Below are 22,259 nucleotides of genomic sequence, written 5' to 3'. Positions count from 1 at the left end.
GAAGAGCATGAGGCCTAACATACCATAAGAGCCATAAAGATAGGTTGTATGCCAGAACTAAATGGTAAATTCATATTGCTGAAATACTGCAAGCCTTGGTCACAGCATGTAGAGAAATTAATCTAGAAGCTCCCTCCTGGTCTACCCTGGTGGGAGGATCACTGCTATTGTTTTGCTAAATAAAATGTAATGGTCTTATAAACATTTCTGTTTAAACCCATAGATGACTGTTCCAGTCAGCCTTGGTCATGGAGAGAAATTTCTTTTTACAGTGGGTGGTATATTATAAACACTCATAAGTAACTTACTGTGGCATAGTGGCCCAAAGCTTAGTCATACATGTAGGAAAATAATCAAGACACCTATACCACTCACATTCCAAGTGTCAGAGAACACTGAAGAGGGAACAGAAAGAAGGTAAGAACCAGAGTAAGGAATGGAGAACTACTGAACTATTTCCTCCAAACCAAAGAATTCCCTCCTAGATGGAATGGGTCATAAGGCTTGGAAACTAAATCAAACTTGCATGATTCAGAAGTTAATGAAATTTTGGAAGCTCAAAAAGTTGCAAGATTAATAAGGTTCTTCTCCAATAAGCAGTAACAACTGCTGGGTAGAGGACAATTTCTAAGCAAAGGAACTATCTACACATTCTATAAGGGCTCCACCTATGCTGCTTTAAGTAACTCCAATAAACTCTCAACTGTTCATTAAGCTAGGCTTGAGTTGGAATCATTTCTTTCACCTTGCATCAATGCGCTATATAGAGTGACTAGAAGTTTGTTCATGTCTCACCAGGAAAAGTTTATACAATAAAACTTTTTAGAAAGAAATTAAGATATTCTGTGGTAAAATGCACTGTTTATAATAAAATTATCTTGATCTTAATAATAATCTAAATGATAAAATCACATATGTGAAATAAGTTTGTTGGTAGATTAATCACTTACTAAATACTAACATATGAACTATAAAAAGAATCCCATGATATTGATAGATAAGAATATAAACATACCTCAAATACAACATGCAAGATATATATATGAAAGTAAATCTCTAGATAATATAAAATGGCATAAAAATTTGGATAATTAAAAGTAAAGTTTATCAAGAGAAATTAAGAGTAACTTTGACATGACTTTATTTTATAGAAGATTCCATTCCAAGACTCAATGATAACATCTTTTTAAAAATATCCTGGATCAATTGGCAAATTTCAATGACAATGTAAGCAATTTGCTAGTACTTGCATTTTTCAAAAGTACTTAAAAACTGGAAAGGTAGCTACGTGGTTAAAAGCACTTGTTTGAAAGCCTAATGGTCAGGGTTTGATTCCCAAGAACCCACATACAAAGTGATGCATGTATCTGGAGTTTGTTTACAGTAGCAGGAGGCCCTGGCCCACCCATATTCACACTCTTGCTGTCCATATCTTTCTCTCCATCCCTCTCTCTGTCTCAAATAAATAAATAAAATTATACATTAATGGAGCAAGGTACTTTAGAAATGTAATCAGTCTAGAGAGATGATGGCTCACACATTAAAGGCACTTGTTTGCAAAGCTTGAAGGCCTGGGTTGGATTCCCCAGTAACCAAGTAAAGCCAGATGCAGTGGTACATGCATATGGAGTACATTTGCAATGGCAAGACACACCCATTCTTTGTCTTCCTCTACCCCCCTCCCCACACATCCCCCCCCAAAAAAGAATAATAATAAAGATTTTTTAAAAATCAGTATCTGAAAGCCGGGCGTGGTGGTGCACACCTTTAATCCCAGCACTCGGGAGGCAGAGGTAGGTGGATCACCATGAGTTGGAGGCCACCCAGAGATTACATAGTGAATTCCAGGTCAGCCTGGGCTAGAGTGAATTCCTACCTTGAAAAACCAAAACATAAAATAAAATCAGTATCTGTTTTTCTAGGAGGCATTAAATTTTTAATAAATTAATGGAACATATCCTAAAAAAAACAAGGTTATCAATCTTGATGACAAAGCAAAGTTACCATCCAAATAATTCCATGTGACATCATTTCATCACTTTAAAAGATTAATTCTATAACATATTTAAAAGCTTATCTTTATGTACAAACCTATCATCAGAAAATATAGTTTTTTATCTATAAATTTCTTTGAATTTAAAGAAATATGATATTCCTATAAAATGACTTAATCTAGAACAAAAATAATGAGAGCTAAAAAAATTAATTTCTTCTAAAATGTAGCCACTAACCATGTTAAATATCATACAATTCTATGTAATGGGTACATTTTACTAAATGGCTAAAAGTATATGTGAAATTTGTAACAGATAAATACTTTGAGATTAACTGTAACTCTTACCACTTTTATTTATAAGTCTCATAAGGGGGGGGTCATCCATTTTACTGCCCATAACATGTGTTACCTAATTAAAAACACTATCAACTAAGACAATTCAGAGGTTAAAAAGGAGTTTTATTTCTTAGGTATCAATAAAATATATATATACAAGAGATGGTTTTCTATAGCTTGTAGAAAATTAATATGTGAGCATAAAACAGATACATATGGATTTTTTTCCTTACAAAAACTAATAACTGAAGATTACCATAAAAGGCATTTAACACAATACATACCAGCAAGCAGGGAGTTTCAAAAATTTTCCATACAAAGCAGTGCTAAATGAAGGAATAATTGGTGTAGGTACACAGTAGGACCCACTGTGGTCCAAAGATGTCAGTCCTGCCTGGAAACCAAATATCTGAAAGAGAAAGGTTCATAAAGTTTTAGTAACCACAGGATAAAGGATGCCAGTTTCCACCTACTGTACAACAGCTACACAATAAATTCGTTCTAATGCTTTTTCCACTTGCTAAGACTGACATTTTCTTTTATCCAATATGACATTAGCACAATCAAAATGATATTAAAGCTTACAACATTTGTGTATTTCCCTAAAAAATTACTGCTTTTTAAAATTTTTTCTACATTTTATCTTATACATATCATAACACTGTTTTAATATCTGTTACAAAGTACATCTTTACCATGAACATGAAGAACCACATACATTTTTCACAATCTAAATTATAAGATAAGTAAAATGTGTAAAATTATCTAAGAAACATAAACTACAAAAATAACTTTAAATGTATTATGCCTACAATTTGTAAAAAGCAGGATAGAAAGGATATCCAAAAATATCTTAAGATGTTACTTCTTTCTTTTTTGTGAAAATAATTATATGGTTCAGGATCAGACTCTAGGAAATTTTGGTATATTGCAAAAATTAGAATATATTCATACTTAAAATGAGCATGATACACTTAAAAATTGTAACCAATCTCTTAAATTCCTAACCATTAGGTTCTTCTTAACTGAAAGAAATAGCACATTTCAATGAACTGCTGCTATTTGTGCCCTAATTACATCCAATATGATAAAAGATACAAGATACACATCACACTAGAAAGATCCACACAGAGGAATACAAAACTAATGTTTTCCAATAACATGCAAAAGTAGCATGGGCCAACATTTATCTTTACTATGTTTAGAACACATTATTTTCAGGAATATTGATCTAATCTATTGAATTATTATTATATGTTATGTTCTTCCCTAAAACATCTTTTTATGGGGGGGAGTTTCAAGGTAGGGTCTCACTCTGGCCCAGGCTGACCTGGAATTCACTCTGTAGTTTCAGGGTGGCCTCGAACTCATGGCAATCCTCCTACTCTGCCTCCCAATTGCTGGGATGAAAGGCGTGCACCACCACGCCCGGCCCTAAAACGTCTTTAGAATTTTCAAAACAAAATAACTCAATGAAAATGGAACATGAAACAATTACTTTAACAAAGGGCTGCAGGTTTTGCTCAGTGGTAGAGTGCTTGTTGAACATGAAGCACAAAGAGAAGGAAGGAGAGAAGCTATTTCCTAATGGTCTCAAAACCTACTCCGTCCCTAACATTAATAAAAATGAAAATGTCAAATTCTTTCTTCTAAATTCAGCTCTCAGAATAAAAAATTATGTTTTAGAAAAAAACTAACATTAAGATGCACATCTGTAGAGAACATACCTGTCTAATCACCACAAAGGAAAATTAAAATAGAGCACATATTAAATAAATATATTCCTGTAGGTCCTAAATTTGCAATAAGTAAAAACAAAGCAAAACAAAAACACAGGAAAAAGTCCCTGCTTATACAAATGAAATGAAAACTTAAAATCATAATATAGAAATTTAGGTATTTTGCATTCATTGTTTAATACCTTTTGCTTTTAAAGAATACTTTTATACATTTGAGAATGTGTGTATGTGCGTGCATGCGTGCGTGCGTGCGTGCGTGTGTAAGAGAGCCAGAGAGAGATAGAGAAATGAATAAGGGCATATCAAAGCCTCCTGCTGCTGCAAACAACTTCCAGACACATGAGCCACTTCATGGATCTGTCTTCATGAGAGTACAGGGGAATTCAACTCAGGTCCTCAGGTTTTGCAAGCAAGCATCTTTAACCACTGAGCCATCTCTCCAACTGTTCTAAAAATCTGTTCTAAAAACAATGTATGTAAAGAATTATGCTGGACACTGTACAATTTTTAAATTGCATATATAAGAGGCTGAAAGTCAGAAGTATATGGCAGCATAAAACACAAACATGTCTAACCTCCAAATATTTTTAGAGTTATAAGCACACAGATTTTATCATATATTATCTGTGTTTAATAAGAACTCTTCTCAAAATACTTTCTTATTTCCCAGCAAAGCACCAATGTTGTATAACCACAGACACTACCACTGACCACTGTCAGAAGTGACTGGATGTAGAGAAGCCCTCCTGGTGGTTCATTACAAAACCAAAGTACTCTGGAAAAGCTTCATATGATTTGTGAAGTATGTTAAACTTTTCAATGAAAATCCGTGCTTTGGGGGGTACTTATTCTTCAATTCCAAGTTTTAGGGTTTCCTTTCATCATAAAATAGAATTTGAGTAGGTTTATGGGATCTCTACTTTAATAGTAATCTATATTTACTTAGCAGTATCATTTACTACTTAATATTGCAGTGTATCATTTCTGTACCGTCTTATCTCAAAAAAAAAAACAAACAGAACAAAGCTTCTAATAATTCAACTTCCACAACTATATCTAAAATAATTTTAAAAACAGGCTAGAGAGATGGCTTAACCTTTAAGGTGTTTGCCTGCAAAGCCAAAGGACTGAGGTTCAATTCCCCAGGACCCGCATTAGCCAGATATACAAGGGAGCAAACACGTCTGGAGTTCCTTCACAGTGGCTGGAGGCCCTGGCACACACACCCATTCTCATTCTCTTTCTCTCTCTCTCTCTTTCTCCTTCTCTCTCCCTCTTTCTCTGTCAAATACATAATATTTTTTAAAAAATAATAATAAGATTTCCCTCTTCATCAAAAAACTAGCATGAGTTCAACTAGAAGAATGTGACTAAATAAGAATTCTAAACTCTCCTCATAAAAACATTATTCCTGGGCTGGAGAGATGACTTAGCCCGCCCTGATGGCTCTATTTAAAATTCCAAGTCAGGGGCTGATGGCTTAGCAGTTAAGTGCTTGCCTGTGAAGCCTAAGGACCCCGGTTTGAGACTTGATTCCCCAGGACCCACGTTAGACAGATGCACAATGGGGCGCACGCATCTGGAGTTTGTTTGCAGTGGCTGGAAGCCCTGGCGCGCCCATTCTTTCTCTCTCTTTCTCCTCCCTACCTCTCTGTCTGTAGCTCTCAAATAAATAAACAACAAAATTTAAAAACAAATAATATTATTCCTACAAAATTATTCCCTTCCAAAAAAAACCATGAGTCTAGTTTGTTGTCTGTAAGTATAGAAGTTGTCAAAAATATATATTAAAAAAAAAAAAAAACCCGGGCAGGATGGCGCACACCTTTAATCCCAGCACTCAGGAGGCAGAAGTAGGAGGATAACCATGAGTTCAAGGCCACCCTGAGACTCCATAGTGAATTGCAGGTCAGCCTGAGCTAGAGTGAGACTCTACCTCTGGGGGGGGGGGGGGAGCCGGGTGTGGTGGTGCACGCCTCTAATCCCAGCACTCAGGAGGCAGAGGTAGGAGGATGGCCATGAGTTCAAGGCCACCCTGAGACACCATAGTGAATTCCAGGTCAGCCTGGGCTAGAGTGAGACTCTATCTCAAAAACAAAACAAAACAAACAAAAAAAAAAACATGAGTCTTAAAGCATCCATATTAAATTACTCTTTCAAACTTATGAAAATCATTAATAGTGATATTTAAAATCTTCAAAATTTATATTTACAGTTACTTTACAAACATCAAGCTACTAATCCCATGTAAATAATAAAAATATTTAAGATAAGCACATTTTATTCTACTTATCTTAATTATATGAGAGAAATGAGTAAATCTATCTTACTTATGTTACTTTGGGGTATTAATTCTATAAAATTACAACTTTCAAAATAAAGAAACTTGAGCTGGAGAGATGGCTCAATGGTTAAGTTCTGCTTGTCTGCAAAGCCTAGGAACCAGAGTTCAACCCACATTAAGCCCTATGCACAAAGTGGTGCATGTATCTGTAGTTTGTTTGCAGTGACAAATGGGAATGGCGCACCCATTCCCATTCATATTCATATTCTCTCTCTCTCCCCCGCCCCCAACCCATCTCTCTCCTTGCAAATAAAAAAAATTCAAAACAATAAAGAAACTTATTTGTTACACCAAAGTGAACACATACTAATAAATAAGAAAATTCACGTTCCAAACCTTAAGGTAGCAGTGTACATAGCAATAATGAAGAAGATTGTCAGAAGGCTGAGTAAGGCTACTAACGACATGCACCAACTGTTCAGCATACATTGGGACAGAATGTTCTAGATTAATTTTATCCACCAATATCTGAATGGATGGCAAAGGCCGAAGAGACTGGAAGTTTGACGCATTCATGAAGTTACTTGAGTTCTGAAAAATAATAGTGTTAACTTTACATTAAGCAGAGCAATGACTGGTAAACAAAAATCAGCAAACTAGCATCAGAATCACACATTCCAGAGTGATACATCAATCTAGAAATGTCTTTCTATAGAATGCTCCTGGAATAATCAAATACAAATGCCTTCTATATATTTGGAGTGACTCAGATTTCAAAGAATGCATTTGTGGTAAAAATACTACTGCCCTTTTTACTAATGCTTTTTTTCAGTTACAATCAACAGGAACATTATCATAACATACCACCAGGTGATGAAAGTATTTCCTTAATCTCAATAATTCCTAAATAATATTCACTACCAAAGAGGAAGCACCTTTTCTTTCCCTTTATTCACATTAGATTCCAAAAGAAGTAAACAGACTACACCACATAGTATGAAAGGCACAATAACCAAGGTGTGCAGATGAGGAACTGTGTAATCTAAATCACATTCACTAATTTGCATATGTTAAAGTATATACAATTCTAAAAACCTTGAGGTGGTTTTGATGTTATCACCAGTACCAAATAAGTACTGGTGTCACTGTATCTAGAGACTGTGCCATAAGTGGTAAGTAACCCTTATCAACCCTCAAAATACCCTACCTGTGACTTTCAATGAGGAACACCAAGGCCTTCCATCCCAGATAAATGAGAAACTACATGAGAAGAATAATTTTCTTGTTCTGTCTTGGCTAGCTTTTCAGTGTCATAACAGCACTGCCATTTTCTAAGCATGGCCAAAGATGATATACACTACTAGTTTTTTTCCAATCAAAAATACCAAGAGTGAACTGGACGTGGCGGTGCACACCTTTAATCCCAGTACTCAGGAGGCAGAAGTAGGAAGATCACCCTGAGTTCGAGGCCACCCTATGACTACATAGTGAATTCCAAATCAGCCTGGGCTAGAATGAAACCCTAACTTAAATAACCAAAAAGGAAAAAAAAAAAAAAAAACTATGAATTTATATAAACAATGTACCTAAAACTTATTAAATTGAATATACAACCCTTATTGTTTATTTATTAATACTTTAAAAGCTTATTCAATTATTACTTTGTTTTCTTTTCACATTACTTAATTATGAATAACTGTGAAAACATACACAGTAAAACACACAAATCTGGAGTGTAGAGCTCAGTGAATTCTTCTATCTGTGACAACACAAGAAGTACTTGAACTCTGGAAGGCTGTCTGATTCCCTTCCCAGGCAAAACTGAAAACCACTGGAGGTAGCTCATACTCTCACTTCAATCAACAATGTGTAGATGTTTCTCTTCTTCGACTTCATGTAAATAAAATCACACAATACACACTCTTTGACTAAACATCTATGCAAATTATTTACGTTGTATATTCTTTGAGTAGGCACATCTATTATTATAAAGTGGCCCTCTTCATTTCTGGTATTTCTTATCTTAATTTTCTGCTTAAAGTTACTAGAGTTAAAATCTATGATCAATAATCCCAGTATCTTAATAAATTCTAAGATTGCTTCTCTTATTAAATTTTCTCTGTTTTAAATAGTTTTATTTATGTATATGTCATAACTTTATTAGGCAGATAACATCATGGTGTATTATTTTCATGTAACATGAGCTAATTGTCCTCAGCAAATGAACAGAATAGAAGCAGATCATCCTGATCCTATTCATGACCAGAATTCAGCTAAGTTATTATTGGGACAAATCTATTTCACCTTGTACTTACTATGCAATGTTGCCCTTGTAAAGTCTCAATGAAAAGCACCAAGTGCTTACTTTGCAAGGTTTAATTCTAATTGTTGACATGATATATATCACATAGATAATGAAATTTCTACTTTACCCTTTCATCCCAATTTTCTGATAAGTTTAACATTAGATATGGGCAGCTAATGAGTTGACTATCAATCTGAAGGGAAATTTATAAAAATTTGCCACTTTTCAATGAAGTCTCCTTACTAATACTTTCACTTTCATGGACATTCTCAAAAATTGATACGGCAGAGAAAAGTTTTTGAGCTTGAGGACACCTCAACAGTGAAAACTGAGAAGCAAACAAAAATAAACAGCTGAAAATAAGAAAATTCAAGAACTTTGCAACTACATGTAACATACATATAATCAGAACTCTAGAAGGAAAATAGAGAATTCTTTGAAAGGGTAATGATTAAAGGTCTTCCCAAATTAACACCAGACACTAAACCACAGACTTGGGAAGTTCAGAGCATGGTAAGCAGGATAAAGGACAGAATATTACATAAAATCAAAGATTTGGGGCTGGACTATGGCTTAGCGGTTAAGTGCTTGTCTGTGAAGCCCAAGGACCCAGGTTCAAGGCTCGATTCCCCAGGACCCATGTTAGCCAGATGCTCAAGGGACATGTCTAGAGTTCATTTGCAGTGTCTGGAGGCCCTGGTGCACCCATTTTCTCTATCTGCCTCTTCTCTGTCACTTTCAAATAAAAATTAAAAAAATTTTTAATCAAAGATTTTTTCATAAAAGCCCAAGAAATATATCTTATCTAAACAGGAACAGATGGTAAATACATACCTGCCTTCCACTAAGAAACCATGCAAACAAGAAAAAACTGGGGTAAAATATTTAAAGAGTTGAGAAAAGGTAGAAACAGACAATCAGGTATCCCACAAAATTATTCTGCAAAAAATAAGGAAAAATATCTTTAACAGACAAAGAAATTCAGGGCAGTTGTTGCCAGCAGACCTTCCTTAAAGAAATATTAAAGTTGTTTAGGGAAGGAAAATGATGTTAGAAATTCACATCTCAAGCTGGGTGTGGTGGTGCACGCCTTTAATCCCAGCACTCAGGAGGTAGAGGTATGAGGATCACAGTGAGTTCAAGGCCACCCTGAGATTACACAGTGAATTCCAGGTCAGCCTGGGCTAGAGTAAAACCTTACCTCAAAAATAAGAAAGAGAGAGAGAAAGCAATTTACATCTCAGAGTCATACTCACTAAGAGTATCAAAGAAAGAGTACATGAAGATGAAATTAAAAAAGCTTCTATTTAACAGAACACCTTATTCAAAATAATAATACAAACCATGTATTCAGCTGCAATGTGTGTGTGAGTATAGACTTAGTAATGCTTAATATATAAACAAATTAAATGACAGCAGTAATACAAGGGACGGAAGGATGAATTATAGCTCTAAAAAGCCTCAAATCCAGATGTAGATCTTACTCAGTGACTTCTCCAGCAGCAAAGGGAATAATAGGGAAGATGTGATCTGCCTGAGAAGTTTATGGCTTGAGGTGCTTTTCAAACTAAGCTACACTGGGAGCATTTGAACATGGAACAGTCACTTGCCAAGGAACCTGAACTCAACCTGCTACAGCTCCAGGATCAAAGCCAGTAAAGGGACTTGTTTGTGGAGAGCAGGAAGGTCAGACACTAACTAAATAAATAAGGAAATAAATCACAGTTGAGCTACCTTGGGGTCCTTAGAGCAGGGAACAATCACAATTTGTGGAGCCTGAATTTAACCTGCCATAACTTCAACATGGGAGTTATCCCTGCGAGTAAGTTGTGAAAAGCCAAAGAAGTGGACACTGACAAGCTGAAAAGTGCAGAGCTCGATGCATACAGAAAATTAATCCAATACCCATCAACTGAGAATCACCATGCATTGTGATTGATAGTACCCATCCTGAGATAAGTGTGTTGATGGACCTCAGAAACCACACATCTGCCCTATTCACTGCAGTGAATAAGTGAAGTAGGAAGCTCTACTGGTCTCCTTTACATGCACAGCTGTATGCCTCCAGCAGGGTCACTTATACTTAGGAAATCTTGAAAGCACTAAGATACATCATTTTCCTGTCAGATCTCAGAATGTGGTTGTTCTTGCACTCCCAATGCACGTGAAAACACCCCTAGCTAGAACATTAGTCACCCATGGGACACAATCTGTGGAGACTTGGGAGGGTGAGAGAATTTACACAGCCCCACAGACAATAAAGCTAAACGTGGTAAACAGAAATATCTAGCATGCAAGAGGAGTAAACTACTAATCACCTGCCCAATACAGACTCAACACCAGCATAAACCAGTTTTTAAAAAAGATTATTTTGTTATAATGAACTCATACCATACTACTTGTGAAGCAATACAGTTATTTCATAATGTCATCTGTTCTCAAGACCACAATGAAAGTAAACTGGATATTAATAACAAAGCCAAACATATTTCTAAATAATACATGACACAACGTAAAAAATCTCAACCCAAATAAAATATACTTCAAATTAAGTGCAAACTAGAACCACTTAACAAAATGAGTAGGCTGATACTGAAAGCCATATGTAGAAGTAAGTTTAGGCACTGGATGCGTACCCACAAGGAAGAAAGTCTAAGTCACCTAAGCTTCCGTTTTAGGAAACTAGGAAAAGATAAGCAAGTTAATCCTAAAGTAAAGAAAACATGTTGTTTTTGCTTCATAAGAGACAACACTGTTAGCTGAGACTCTTCATTTAATGATGAACAGTATGCAAATATCAGCAGGGACAAGGAACTGAGATGGAAATATACCTTTTCTCCCATAATGACAGGAACCAAATGGTCTAGCAAATTAAATTCAGCCATGAAAATGGTGCATGTACATTTGAGAAGAGTAACACTTGTATGCCGAGTAGGAATATATTCCTCCAGAGAAGCCACTTCTTCAGGATTCAGTATTGTTTCCTTTTCATCCTTATTTTCTAAAATTAAAATGATGAAAATTTAATTTAAAATATTTTAATAAGTTCTTAATTCAAAAGTGAATTAATATTTTAAGTCCTATTTTTCAATAATGATTTCAACTATGAAGCAGTTATGAAATAAGCTACTCCAGAATGCAATATAAATTATTTGAGGATGTAAGTATAGAAGTCATTATACAAAAATTAACTACTTTTTAAAAAACATCTTTTAAGGAAATCTAAATTTCTTGCTTTAAAATACTATCAGCATTCTGATCATCAAAAAAATCATTGCAATAAGGCAAAACAGACTGGAAGAAGAGTATTCAAGAGACAGATGCAAAACGAAAAAGATACAGAGAATCAAGAGAGCCCCACAAAGGGGGATATTTTTATTAGGTTTGTTTGTTCATTTAGTACTTTTCATGCAAGTTACAGAGGGCAATTTTCATCAAAGTATATAATGTATTTTGAGTACACTACCCATACCCTGCTATTCTATTCTTTCTAATCCCCATAGCCATCCCATTAGTTCCCTTTGCTCCTCGAAACAGTTTTACTTCACTCAGGAGGCAGAGGTAGGAGGATCATTGTGATCATTTGCAGTGGCTGGAGGCCCTGGTGTGCCCATTTTCTCTTTCTTTCTCTTCTCTCTCTGTCTCTCTAACAACTACATAAAATTTAAATATATATATGTATATGTACATATATATATTATTTAATTTTATATATATTATATATAATAATATAATATAGAATATTATATTATATATGTGTGTGTATATATGTATATGTATGTATATATATATAAATTAACACATTGCATACTTCAGTATGTACCCCAAAGAAATGAAATTATTATATTCACACAAAATCAGTACAGAACTGTTCAGTGAAGATGTATAATAATCCAATAAAAAATTAATTAAGCAGGGCATGGTAGTGTAAGCCTTTAATCCTGGCACTCAGGAGGTCTAGTTAGGAGGATCCCTGTGAGCTCAAGGCTAGCCTGAGACTACATGGTGAATTCCAGATCAGACTGGAATAGAGCAAGACCCTACCACAAAAAAAAAAAAATATATGTATATGTGTATATATATATATATATATATATATATATATATATATATATATGTAATTTCAAATGTTTTAACATGTGAATGTTTTCACAAACTCTAATACATACCCAATGAACCACTTCTTCAACAAAATGTTGATGCAACTTAGATGTAACTCCAGTGAGTTATGCTAAGTAAAGTAAGTCAAATCCCAAAACTTACAGACTAAATGACTTATCAAATATTTCTGAAATGACAAAATTTCAGAAAATGAAGATAATGATATTTCCCAGGCATTTGCAATAAAGGAAGACATAAGGGAGAACAAGGTAGCAAAATCAAAATGCATATGCTTATAAGACAGGATCATAAAGGACTTTTCATTTTGATGATACCAGAGGACACACAACCCAACACGTTTGAAAACTGCAGAGAACTTGATACCCACAAAAAAAAAAAAAAAAAAAAGAAAATCTAAATTAAAATAGGGTAGGGAGATTTCACAGTGGTTAGAGCGCTTGTCTGCTAAGCCTAATAACCAGGATTCAATTCCCCAGTACCCAAGTAAAGCCATATGTACAAGGTGGTGCATGCATCTGGAGTGCATTTGTAGTGGCTAGATGCCCTAGTGTGCCCAATTTCTCTCCTTGCATCCCAATCTCCCTCTTTCTTTCTATCTCTCTCTCCCCTTTCCTCCCTCCCCCACTTTCCTTGTTAATAAATAATATATATATACATAGGATCTACACTATATACATAGTATACAATAACTACTAGTTACTTTTAAAATAGTTATTTAGGGCTGGGGAGATGACTCAGTGGTTAAAGGCACTTGCTTGCAAAGCCTGACAGCCAGGGTTCTATACCCCAGTACCAAGCAAAGCCAGACACAAAAAGAGGCACATGTGTCTGTGGTTTTCTGCAATGTCAGGAGAACCTGGTGTGCCCATGCATATTCTCTCTCTCCTCCCTCCTTCCCTCTCCCCTCTTTTCCTTCCCCCCTCCTTCCTTCTCACTCTCAAATAAAAATATTTGAAAATGTGGCCTGGAAAGATGGGTTAGTGGTTAAGGTGCTTCCCTGTGAAGTGTAAAGAACCACGTTCTATTGTCCAGGTCCCATGTAAGCCAGATGCACAAGGTAGCACATGCATCTAGAGTTCATTTGCAGTGGCTAGAGGCCTTGGTGTACCCATTCTTTCTCTCTCTCTCTCTCTTCTCTGTGTCTCTCTGTCTTTCTGTCTCTCTCTCTCTCTCTCTCTCTCTCTCTCTCTCTCTATCTCTATCTCAAATAAAAATAAATGTAAAAAATATTTAAAAACAAAAATGTAGAAACTACTGAATAGAAGGTGTATGCATAGGTTAATTTTCTGAACAAAACCCCAACAGCAAATTCCTTAGACAGGGGATTAGTTACCATTTTAGAATAAATACCTGACTACAAGTAGCTTATATGAGAAAGGGGTTTATTTTGGGATTTCCAGGGGAAGCTTCAACATAGTGGAAGAAGCTGGCTCATTCCATCATACATCCACAGAGAGACAACAGCCAGCACCAGCAAGCATAAGCTAACTCTAAACACAACCTTGCTGCTGGGCTCAAGGTCTGTCCAGTGACACACCTCCTCAGCAACAAATTTCATCAAAAATATCTAAGGTTATGGGGCCATTTACTTTCAAACCACCACATTCCCCACCTGGCTTCCATAAACTGATGATCATCCATGATGTAAAATGCAATGCATTCAATCCAACATTTAAAAAATCCCCATAGTTTTTATCAATCCCAACACAGTTCAAACATCCCCATAGTCCAAAGTCTCTTAAGTAGTAGCACTATGAAGCCAAAACAACTTAATGACACATGGTAAACATCCACAATGCAAAAGACAGCACTGAGCATAGCAAGGAAAGATCTGAAACAAACAGGGCAACCATCAAGTTTCAGAGCTCCAAGTCCAACATCCCTAGCAAGTGATGAAGTCTAGGGAGTCCCAAATCCACCTCTCCAGCTGCTCTGCTTATATGCCAGGAAATAATCCATAGCAGCAATTTCATAGTCCTGCCATCTCCTAGGGTATCACTGCATCCCACAGTTCATCCTCATGGCTCCACTGGTCCTCCATGCAGTCATTCCAATAACTTGCCTCACACTGCTCAGAGACCATTTCCAAAAAATAGAGGGCTAAATCTCAATGGTGGTCATCTCTCAAACTACAACTGAATGGACAGCAGCTTCCGCCCAAAGATTTCCTTTCTTTCTGTGCCATAACCATTTGCTCACACAACTCCATTTCGATGCAATGCAAACCCTGCATAAGTTCTCAAGACACAGGAAGAATGCAGTAAGTCTCTCACACAAACTGCCTCTGGCCCAGTCCAGACAAAGTTTTCTTCCCCACATAAGCCAAACCCCACAATCCATGGTTCTTTCTACATTTAAGTTTTTAAACTCTGACCAGAATATTCCATCAAACTCTTCAAATTCACATCACTGCAAGGTGTCTCTTAGGGAAAAGGTTTCAAATCCTTCCACATTCCTCCCTGTGGTTGTTGTTTTGTCAACTTGATCTGTTTAGGAATCCATACACATTCATCTTGATTGGGTCTTTGAGGTGAATTCCAGGAAGGGCTGACTAAAGGAGGAAGTTCTTTCCCCAATATGAGCTCTTCCCCCAGAGTGGGTGGCCCTCCCAGAGGAGGGCTTTATGTAAGGAACCTCTGGGAGAAAAGAACCCCTTCCTCCCACCTGGCTTCCTGTGTTGCTTGGTGACCCTTATAGCAGTTAGCCCATATAGTGTATTACGTGCTACATGAGCTGCAGGGGAAAATGGCCAACAACACTGTGCACAAGCAGGAGACACTACTATAAGAAAGCAAGCAGCCTGAGAAGATGTACACACATGTGCAACAGTGGTGCCCAGCCTAGGTGAGCAACCAATGGCTCTCTGATTGGCTAAGAGATCTGCTAAGTGGAAAGGAATCTATAACTGGAACTGGGAACCAAGTCAGACTCCTATGGAGACCAAGATTATGGACTCCAACCAGAAGCTCCCACTAGTATTTGGTCAAAAGAGAGGCTACCCTCATTAGAATGTCTCTAAATTAACACTAATCTATGATGACCTCACTCTGTTAGAGAATCTGTTTGTCTTTTTCAGAAAGCAGTGAGAACCAAAGACAACTAAAATCTATCAACAAGACAAGAAATAACAGCTGACTCCCTATCAGTATATGAAACACCCCTTGCACATTAGCAAGGGCCCACGTGAAACCACAGAGGGACTTGTGATTTGAGCAAGAGTGCTGCTTGCATGGGGAGCCTGACAACCTGTGCCAGAGTGATGGAGACAGACACTGAGGATACTCAAAACGAACCAAAGCAGAAATCCTGAAGCTGCTGAGAACACAACAGCTAAAACACACCCACCAAGGCTCAGGGAATTTGTGAAAGTGAGGGTGGAGCCACAGGGTGGCGGGCATATACCCAAAGGATTTCCTACCACAGAGACACCTGCACTTTCATGTTCATTGCTGCTCTGTTCATAAGAGCTAAGAAATACAATCAACCTAGAGGTCCATAACTCATTACTGGAAAATGAAAATGTGTTACATATACACCATGGAGTTTTACTCAGCTTTAAAGAAAAATGAAGTTATGAAATTTGCAAGAAAATTGGTGTAACTAGGAAAAAAAAACTATACTAAGTGAGGTAATCAAGGCCCCAAAAGACAAAAATCATTTGTTCTCAGTGGTTGAAGGTGCTACATGCTAAGCCTGTCTGCCCAGGTTCAATTCCCCACTACCCACATAAAGCCAGATGCCCAATGTGGTGTGTGCTCTGTGCACCTAGAGTTTGTTTGCAGTAGCAAACATACATATTCTCTCATTCATGTGCACACACTTTCATTCATGCATTCTCACTCTCTATGCTTAGAAAATAAACTATAACATTTTTAAAAGAAATTAGGAAACTATGATAGCCATATCTTCACAGCATTTGTAAAAATTAGTTGTAAAGCGGGTGTTTTTTTTTACCAGTAGTTTCTAACTTATCTTGAATGTTAAATTTTTATTCATTTATTTTTTATTTATTTTATAAAATTTATTCATATCTGGCTCCCTAGAATCCACTAATGTGGGCTAAAATGTCCTATTTCACAAGCATTTGCCAGAAAGATTATCAAAAAGATACTGCAATGAAATACTGACAAGAATGGCAAATAAGACAGTTATGCCAACAATTTCCAAACTCATACTTCTCCTAGAACTTCTGTAAACAAATTCATTGACAGTTGAATACATAAATGCCCTTGCTAACACACAACATATACTACAAAGGAAAAGTTAGCAAAACAGGACAAATTGGATTGCACAGCCATTCAAATCAAATGGCAATAGAGAGAATTAAGCTAGAAACCAACCTGGCTTTAGCCTGCCATAGGGCTCATACTCATGTTGAAAAGCACAAACAATCATTTTCAAAATCCTGTGTACCGCACTGCTATCCAAGCGAATATCAAGAGGACCTATAACAAGGCTTTTGGTAGAATTCTCCTGGACTATTCCCAAATCTTCATTTTTCCCTGAAGGGAAGTCTGGTTGATTTGTTGAACCTACAGGAAGTCAAATTTTATTTTTATTAGTGTTTAGCATCAGTCAGATATATTAAGCAAACATGCATGTGTGTATGTTCATAATGCTAAGGATGATGGGAATTAAAGAACTAATCATAGGGATGAAGAGGTGGCTCACTGGTTAAGACGCTTGCAAGGTCTGAGAGCCTGGATTTGATTCCCAAGTACGTGCATAAAGCCAGATGCACGAAGTGGCACATGCATCTGGAGTTATTTGCAGCAGTAAGAGGCCTTGTGTGCCAATTTTTTTTCTTTCCCTCTGTGTCTCTCTCATTACAGATAAATAAATAAATAAAGGCTATTCACACACACACACACACACACACACACACACACACACACACATCAAAAACAGAACAGAACCTTGCATTTAAAACCAATAAGCATTAGCTATTACTATCACTATCATCACTCTATAATTGAAGGCAGATTTAAAAAGAAACATAAGCATTTAAATACAGCTACCTAAAAAGCAAGAAAGGAACAAATGAAAAGAATATGAAATATGAGTGGTCATATGTCAAAAGTATAAGTAATACAAATTACTGAGTTTTCTTCCTACTAACACAGAAGTCCAGTTATTTGTAGCTAGACTGATTATAATTTCATTATTTTCGAAAGAAAATTTGTTCGAGCATCTAAGAAAGCAGATGTGGTCTCATGAGATGGCTCAGTGGATAAACAGTTTGGCACCTGAGTTTGTATCGCTACAACCCACGTAAATGCTAGGTGTGGTAGTCCACTTCTGTAATTCCAGGGTCCAGGAGGTGGAGACAGGTGGATCCCAAGACAATCTGACTAGCAAGACTAGCAGAATTGATGGGCTCTGTGTTCAGTGAGGGACCCTATCCCAATATATAAGGTGAACAGCAATAAAGGGAGACACGTTTTGACCTCTGGCCTTCCCACATATGTATACACACATGCATTGGCGTACATGTGTGTAACAGACACACATATGAACAAACACGCACAACACAAACACATACACATGCCAAAAAAGTAGATATGATATATAAGTGGTAAACCTAAAGCCAGAAAGTGCCACAAATCTCAGAATAGCAGTTTCTTCTAGCGAAGGAGAATGACTAAGTGAGAAAACATACACAGGACAGGCTCACCAGATGCTACAAATGTCTTACTGGCTTGTGTACGGAATACACATGTGTTCACTCTGTAACTCTTTGCTATTCTGTACATAAATATATAGAACTTTTCTATATGTATATTATCTTCCAACATCTTCTTTAAAAAGTCTTCAATTACTCAAACAGGGTTGTTACTTTCTCATCTGGATGTTTTAAAAGCTCCATATATTATTATGCTTAACATGTTATATAACAATCTCTTAGTTTAAAAAAAATACATACTTCAAGACCACCAATTTAATTCTTGAAAAATACTCTGAAAACTAGGCACTGTGACAAAGGCTATAAGCTACACTCAGGAGACTGAGGAAGAAGGATTGCAAGCTCAAAGGCAGCTGGGGCAACATACCAAGTTCTAGGCCCATCTGAGACATATAACAAGACCTTAGAACAATTTTTTTTAAAATGTTTTGTGGCTGGAGAGACAACTTAGCAGTTAAGGTACTTGCCTGTGAAGACTAAGGACCCAGGTTCGATTCCCCAGTACCCACATAAGCAAAACTGGGCACACATGTCTGGAGTTCATCTGCAGTGGCTGAAGGCCCTGGTGCACCCATTCTCTCTATATCTGTCTCTCAAAATAGATGAATAACCAAAAATAATTTTTAATGTTTTGATGCTCTTTGCATTCATACCACCAGCATAAACAATACCTGATCTTAGCTAAAGGCCAAGATAAAATCACCTAAAAGTCAGAAATCTTTTATTTATTTTTTGGCTATACTGGAGATTAAACCCAGGACCTTGCACATGCCAGGCAAGCACTCTTACTGAACTTTATTCCTAGCCCCTGATTTATTTTGAAACAGGGTCATACTTCATAGTTTTATCTGGCTTGAAAATCACTATGTAGTCTAGGCTGGCCTTGAACTTGCAATCCTCATGCATCAAACTTTTGAATGCTAGGACCATAAATGTACACACACAATCACATGGAAAACTAACAATGAAAATACAATCTATTCTTACTAAGCTTTATATAAAAATAAACATATTATATATTAATGAATATACATAAAATAAAATGGTAAAAATTTTTCCAAACATCATTTCCTTCCTAACATAATAAAATCTATATAGTTATACAATTACTGAAAAAATTATTTTACTTTTCTACTTGAAACAACAAAATCTCTTAAATAAAAGATCTAAATAGCCATCAAAATATATTTAATACAAAGAAATCTTTATTTCTCTTAACAACTTAATATATTATGAAATTTGATGAATTAACTTAATATTTAATCCATAGGAGAACTAATTATAGTCAAGTACACAAAATGCATTTTCAATCAACTACTCAAGAAAAGGATTTACATATGAGGACTAATTAGAGTTGGCTATACAAAATGTATTTTCAATCAACTATGCAAGAAAAGATTTAAAATGCCAAGAATCCAAGAAAATTCTAACTTAACATTAACATTAAAGCATTCCCCCAAAGCAAAACGAAATCTAACAAAACAAGAGTACAGCCAGTCATAGGCCAAAAGAATCAGAAGATACCTTACTTTTGCATTCAAGAAGAGGCAAACATCTAGGAAAAAGGAACCAATACCTTTGCCACCAGTGTTCTCCATTGTATACAGGTAATCCATATAAAAAGCACCAAATCTTTGCATTCCAGCTATGTCAGTGTATGTCTCCTGCAATAAAACAATGCAAACAGAAGAAACTTTAAAGTACAATAGGTCCTATACATGCTCTCACACTGACTGCATCAACTCAAAGGATTACCAAAACAGAACTAAGATCAGTCAAAGAATTCTCCAAGAAAAGTAATATTGCTTCTATTACATACCACACCAAAGGACATCCATACTTGTACCAGACATTCTGACAACTTTATCAATAACATCTAGTTAATAAACACCATTAATGGATCAGACAGAATACACTCTTGAACTTATCACTATCATAAAACTGTCTAATAACGTACACCCTCAAACACGTTTAGCTTGGAAATACTCCTGTACACTTACATGAAACACTTCAAACACTAAAGATGCACTTAAGTATTCTAAATGTATGTTCAATATGCAGGACATTACACTTTTTATTTTCAACCCTGAAAGTCAATGTCAATGAAAAGTTTAAAATATAAATTACTGTTTAATTACATTTAAAAATCAGGTAACTTTTTAGATTTTTTAATTTATTCTGAAAGTGTATATTCAGTAAATAATAGCATACATCATGAAATTCAAACAATATTGAAAAGTATGCACAGCAAAAAATGAAGTTTTAGCCTTCTCATTGAGACAACAAAAGTTAATAAAGGTACTTCTACTTGCATCCTGTTTTAATACTAGGACCTAAACAAACACACCATGTTTATATTACAAAAAGACAAAACATAAAAATAAAATTAGAAAAGGTTTTTTAAAAGCCAAACATTCCCATCATTCCTTATGAGTTTCTTGATATAGGAACTAAACAAAACAATCTAAATGTTTCACTAAATAATTAGCATAAGCATTCATATAATGTTTCTACCCAATGACAGCCTAGAATTTGGCTCAAATATTTATCTGCTGACCTTATGGTGAGCTGCATCCAAAATAAATTCTGCACGAGTACCATTATTTTCTGGGCTTCGGTAATCAAATAATGAATTTGTAAGATATGTAAAACCTTTTGTACTCAAATTTTCACCACATAAGAAGAAGCAGGCTTCCTGGAAAAGCAATGTAAAAAAGTTTAAGCAGGTGCTATATAATCATTACTTGTTAAAGAAAATAAAACTTTTTTATTTCATACTCTTAGAAATCACTAAAGGGGCAGGGATGGTAGTACAGTTGGTAAAGAGTTTGCCTTGAAAGCATGTAGGTCTGAGTTTGATCCCCAGACTCATATTTAAAAAGCTAAGTATAAGGCAGGTATGTTGGCACATGTCTTTAATCCCAGCATTCTGAAGGTAGAGGTAGAAGGATCGCCCCTGAGTGCGAGGCAACCCTGAGACTACATAGTGAATTCCAGGTCAGGCTGGGCTAGAGTGAGAACCTACCTTGGAACAGAAAAAAAAAAAAAAAACATGGGGGGGAGAGAAGGAGGGATGATTTCGTGGTTAAGGCATTTGCCTGCAAAGCCAAAGGACCCAGGTTCTATTCCCCAAGACCCACATTAGCCAGATGCACAAGGGGGTGCACACATCTGGAGTTCCTTTGCAGTGGCTCCAAGCCTTGGTGTGCCCATTCTCTCCCTCTCTCCCTTCCCCCTCTCTCCGCCCTTTCTCTATCAAATAAATAAAATAAAATAAGTATAGAGACACGTGCACAAAGTACTCCTAGCACTGGGGAGGCAGAAACAGGAAGAACCCTGGGACTTAGGGCCCAGGCAGTGTAGCCTACTTATTGAATTCCAGTTCATTGAGAAATCCTGTTTCAAAAACAGGTGCACAGCACCTGAATGAAGGATGACATCTCAAGCTGTTGTCTAACCTCTACACATACACACACAATAAAAAGAAGTCACTAAAACTTAAGGTCCTATAAAAAGATAAGGAATACTGTCTCTACTTCTACCGCCAAATTTTGGCAAAGGACATTTTAACAAACCAAAATGGAATTGCAAGTCATTGCCATAAAAAAGAAAGAAGTGACAGGCGCGTGGTGGCGCACGCCTATAATCCCAGCATTTGGGAGGCAGAGGTTAGGTGGATCGCCTTTAGTTTGAGGCCACCCTCAGACTACATAGTGAGTTCCAGGTCAGCCTGGACTAGAGTGAAACCCTACCTCAAAAAAACAAAATATAAATGAATGAATGAATAAAGAAAG

At 36.3% G+C, this 22,259-nt stretch overlaps 1 protein-coding gene across 6 annotated transcripts in view; it reads right to left on the bottom strand.

The window, feature by feature from the left end:
• Window positions 1–22,259, bottom strand: part of Vps13b (vacuolar protein sorting 13 homolog B) — a 659,022-nt gene that overhangs the window by 552,846 nt on the left and 83,917 nt on the right. For all 6 annotated transcript variants that reach the window (XM_045143281.1, XM_045143283.1, XM_045143282.1 and 3 more), the window contains 6 exons: window positions 21,023–21,160; window positions 20,042–20,129; window positions 17,123–17,314; window positions 11,492–11,661; window positions 6,752–6,946; window positions 2,617–2,741 (listed from right to left, as the gene is read on the bottom strand). In XM_045143281.1, the coding sequence (XP_044999216.1) occupies window positions 2,617–2,741; window positions 6,752–6,946; window positions 11,492–11,661; window positions 17,123–17,314; window positions 20,042–20,129; window positions 21,023–21,160 (908 nt within the window). The remainder of the gene's footprint in view (window positions 1–2,616; window positions 2,742–6,751; window positions 6,947–11,491; window positions 11,662–17,122; window positions 17,315–20,041; window positions 20,130–21,022; window positions 21,161–22,259) is intronic.

Source organism: Jaculus jaculus, chromosome 2 (genome assembly GCF_020740685.1).
Source record: "Jaculus jaculus isolate mJacJac1 chromosome 2, mJacJac1.mat.Y.cur, whole genome shotgun sequence".
In the NCBI taxonomy this organism is placed as follows: domain Eukaryota; kingdom Metazoa; phylum Chordata; class Mammalia; order Rodentia; family Dipodidae; genus Jaculus; species Jaculus jaculus.
Note: the sequence above shows the minus strand (reverse complement) of the source record. Positions and strands in the feature narration are given on the sequence as shown.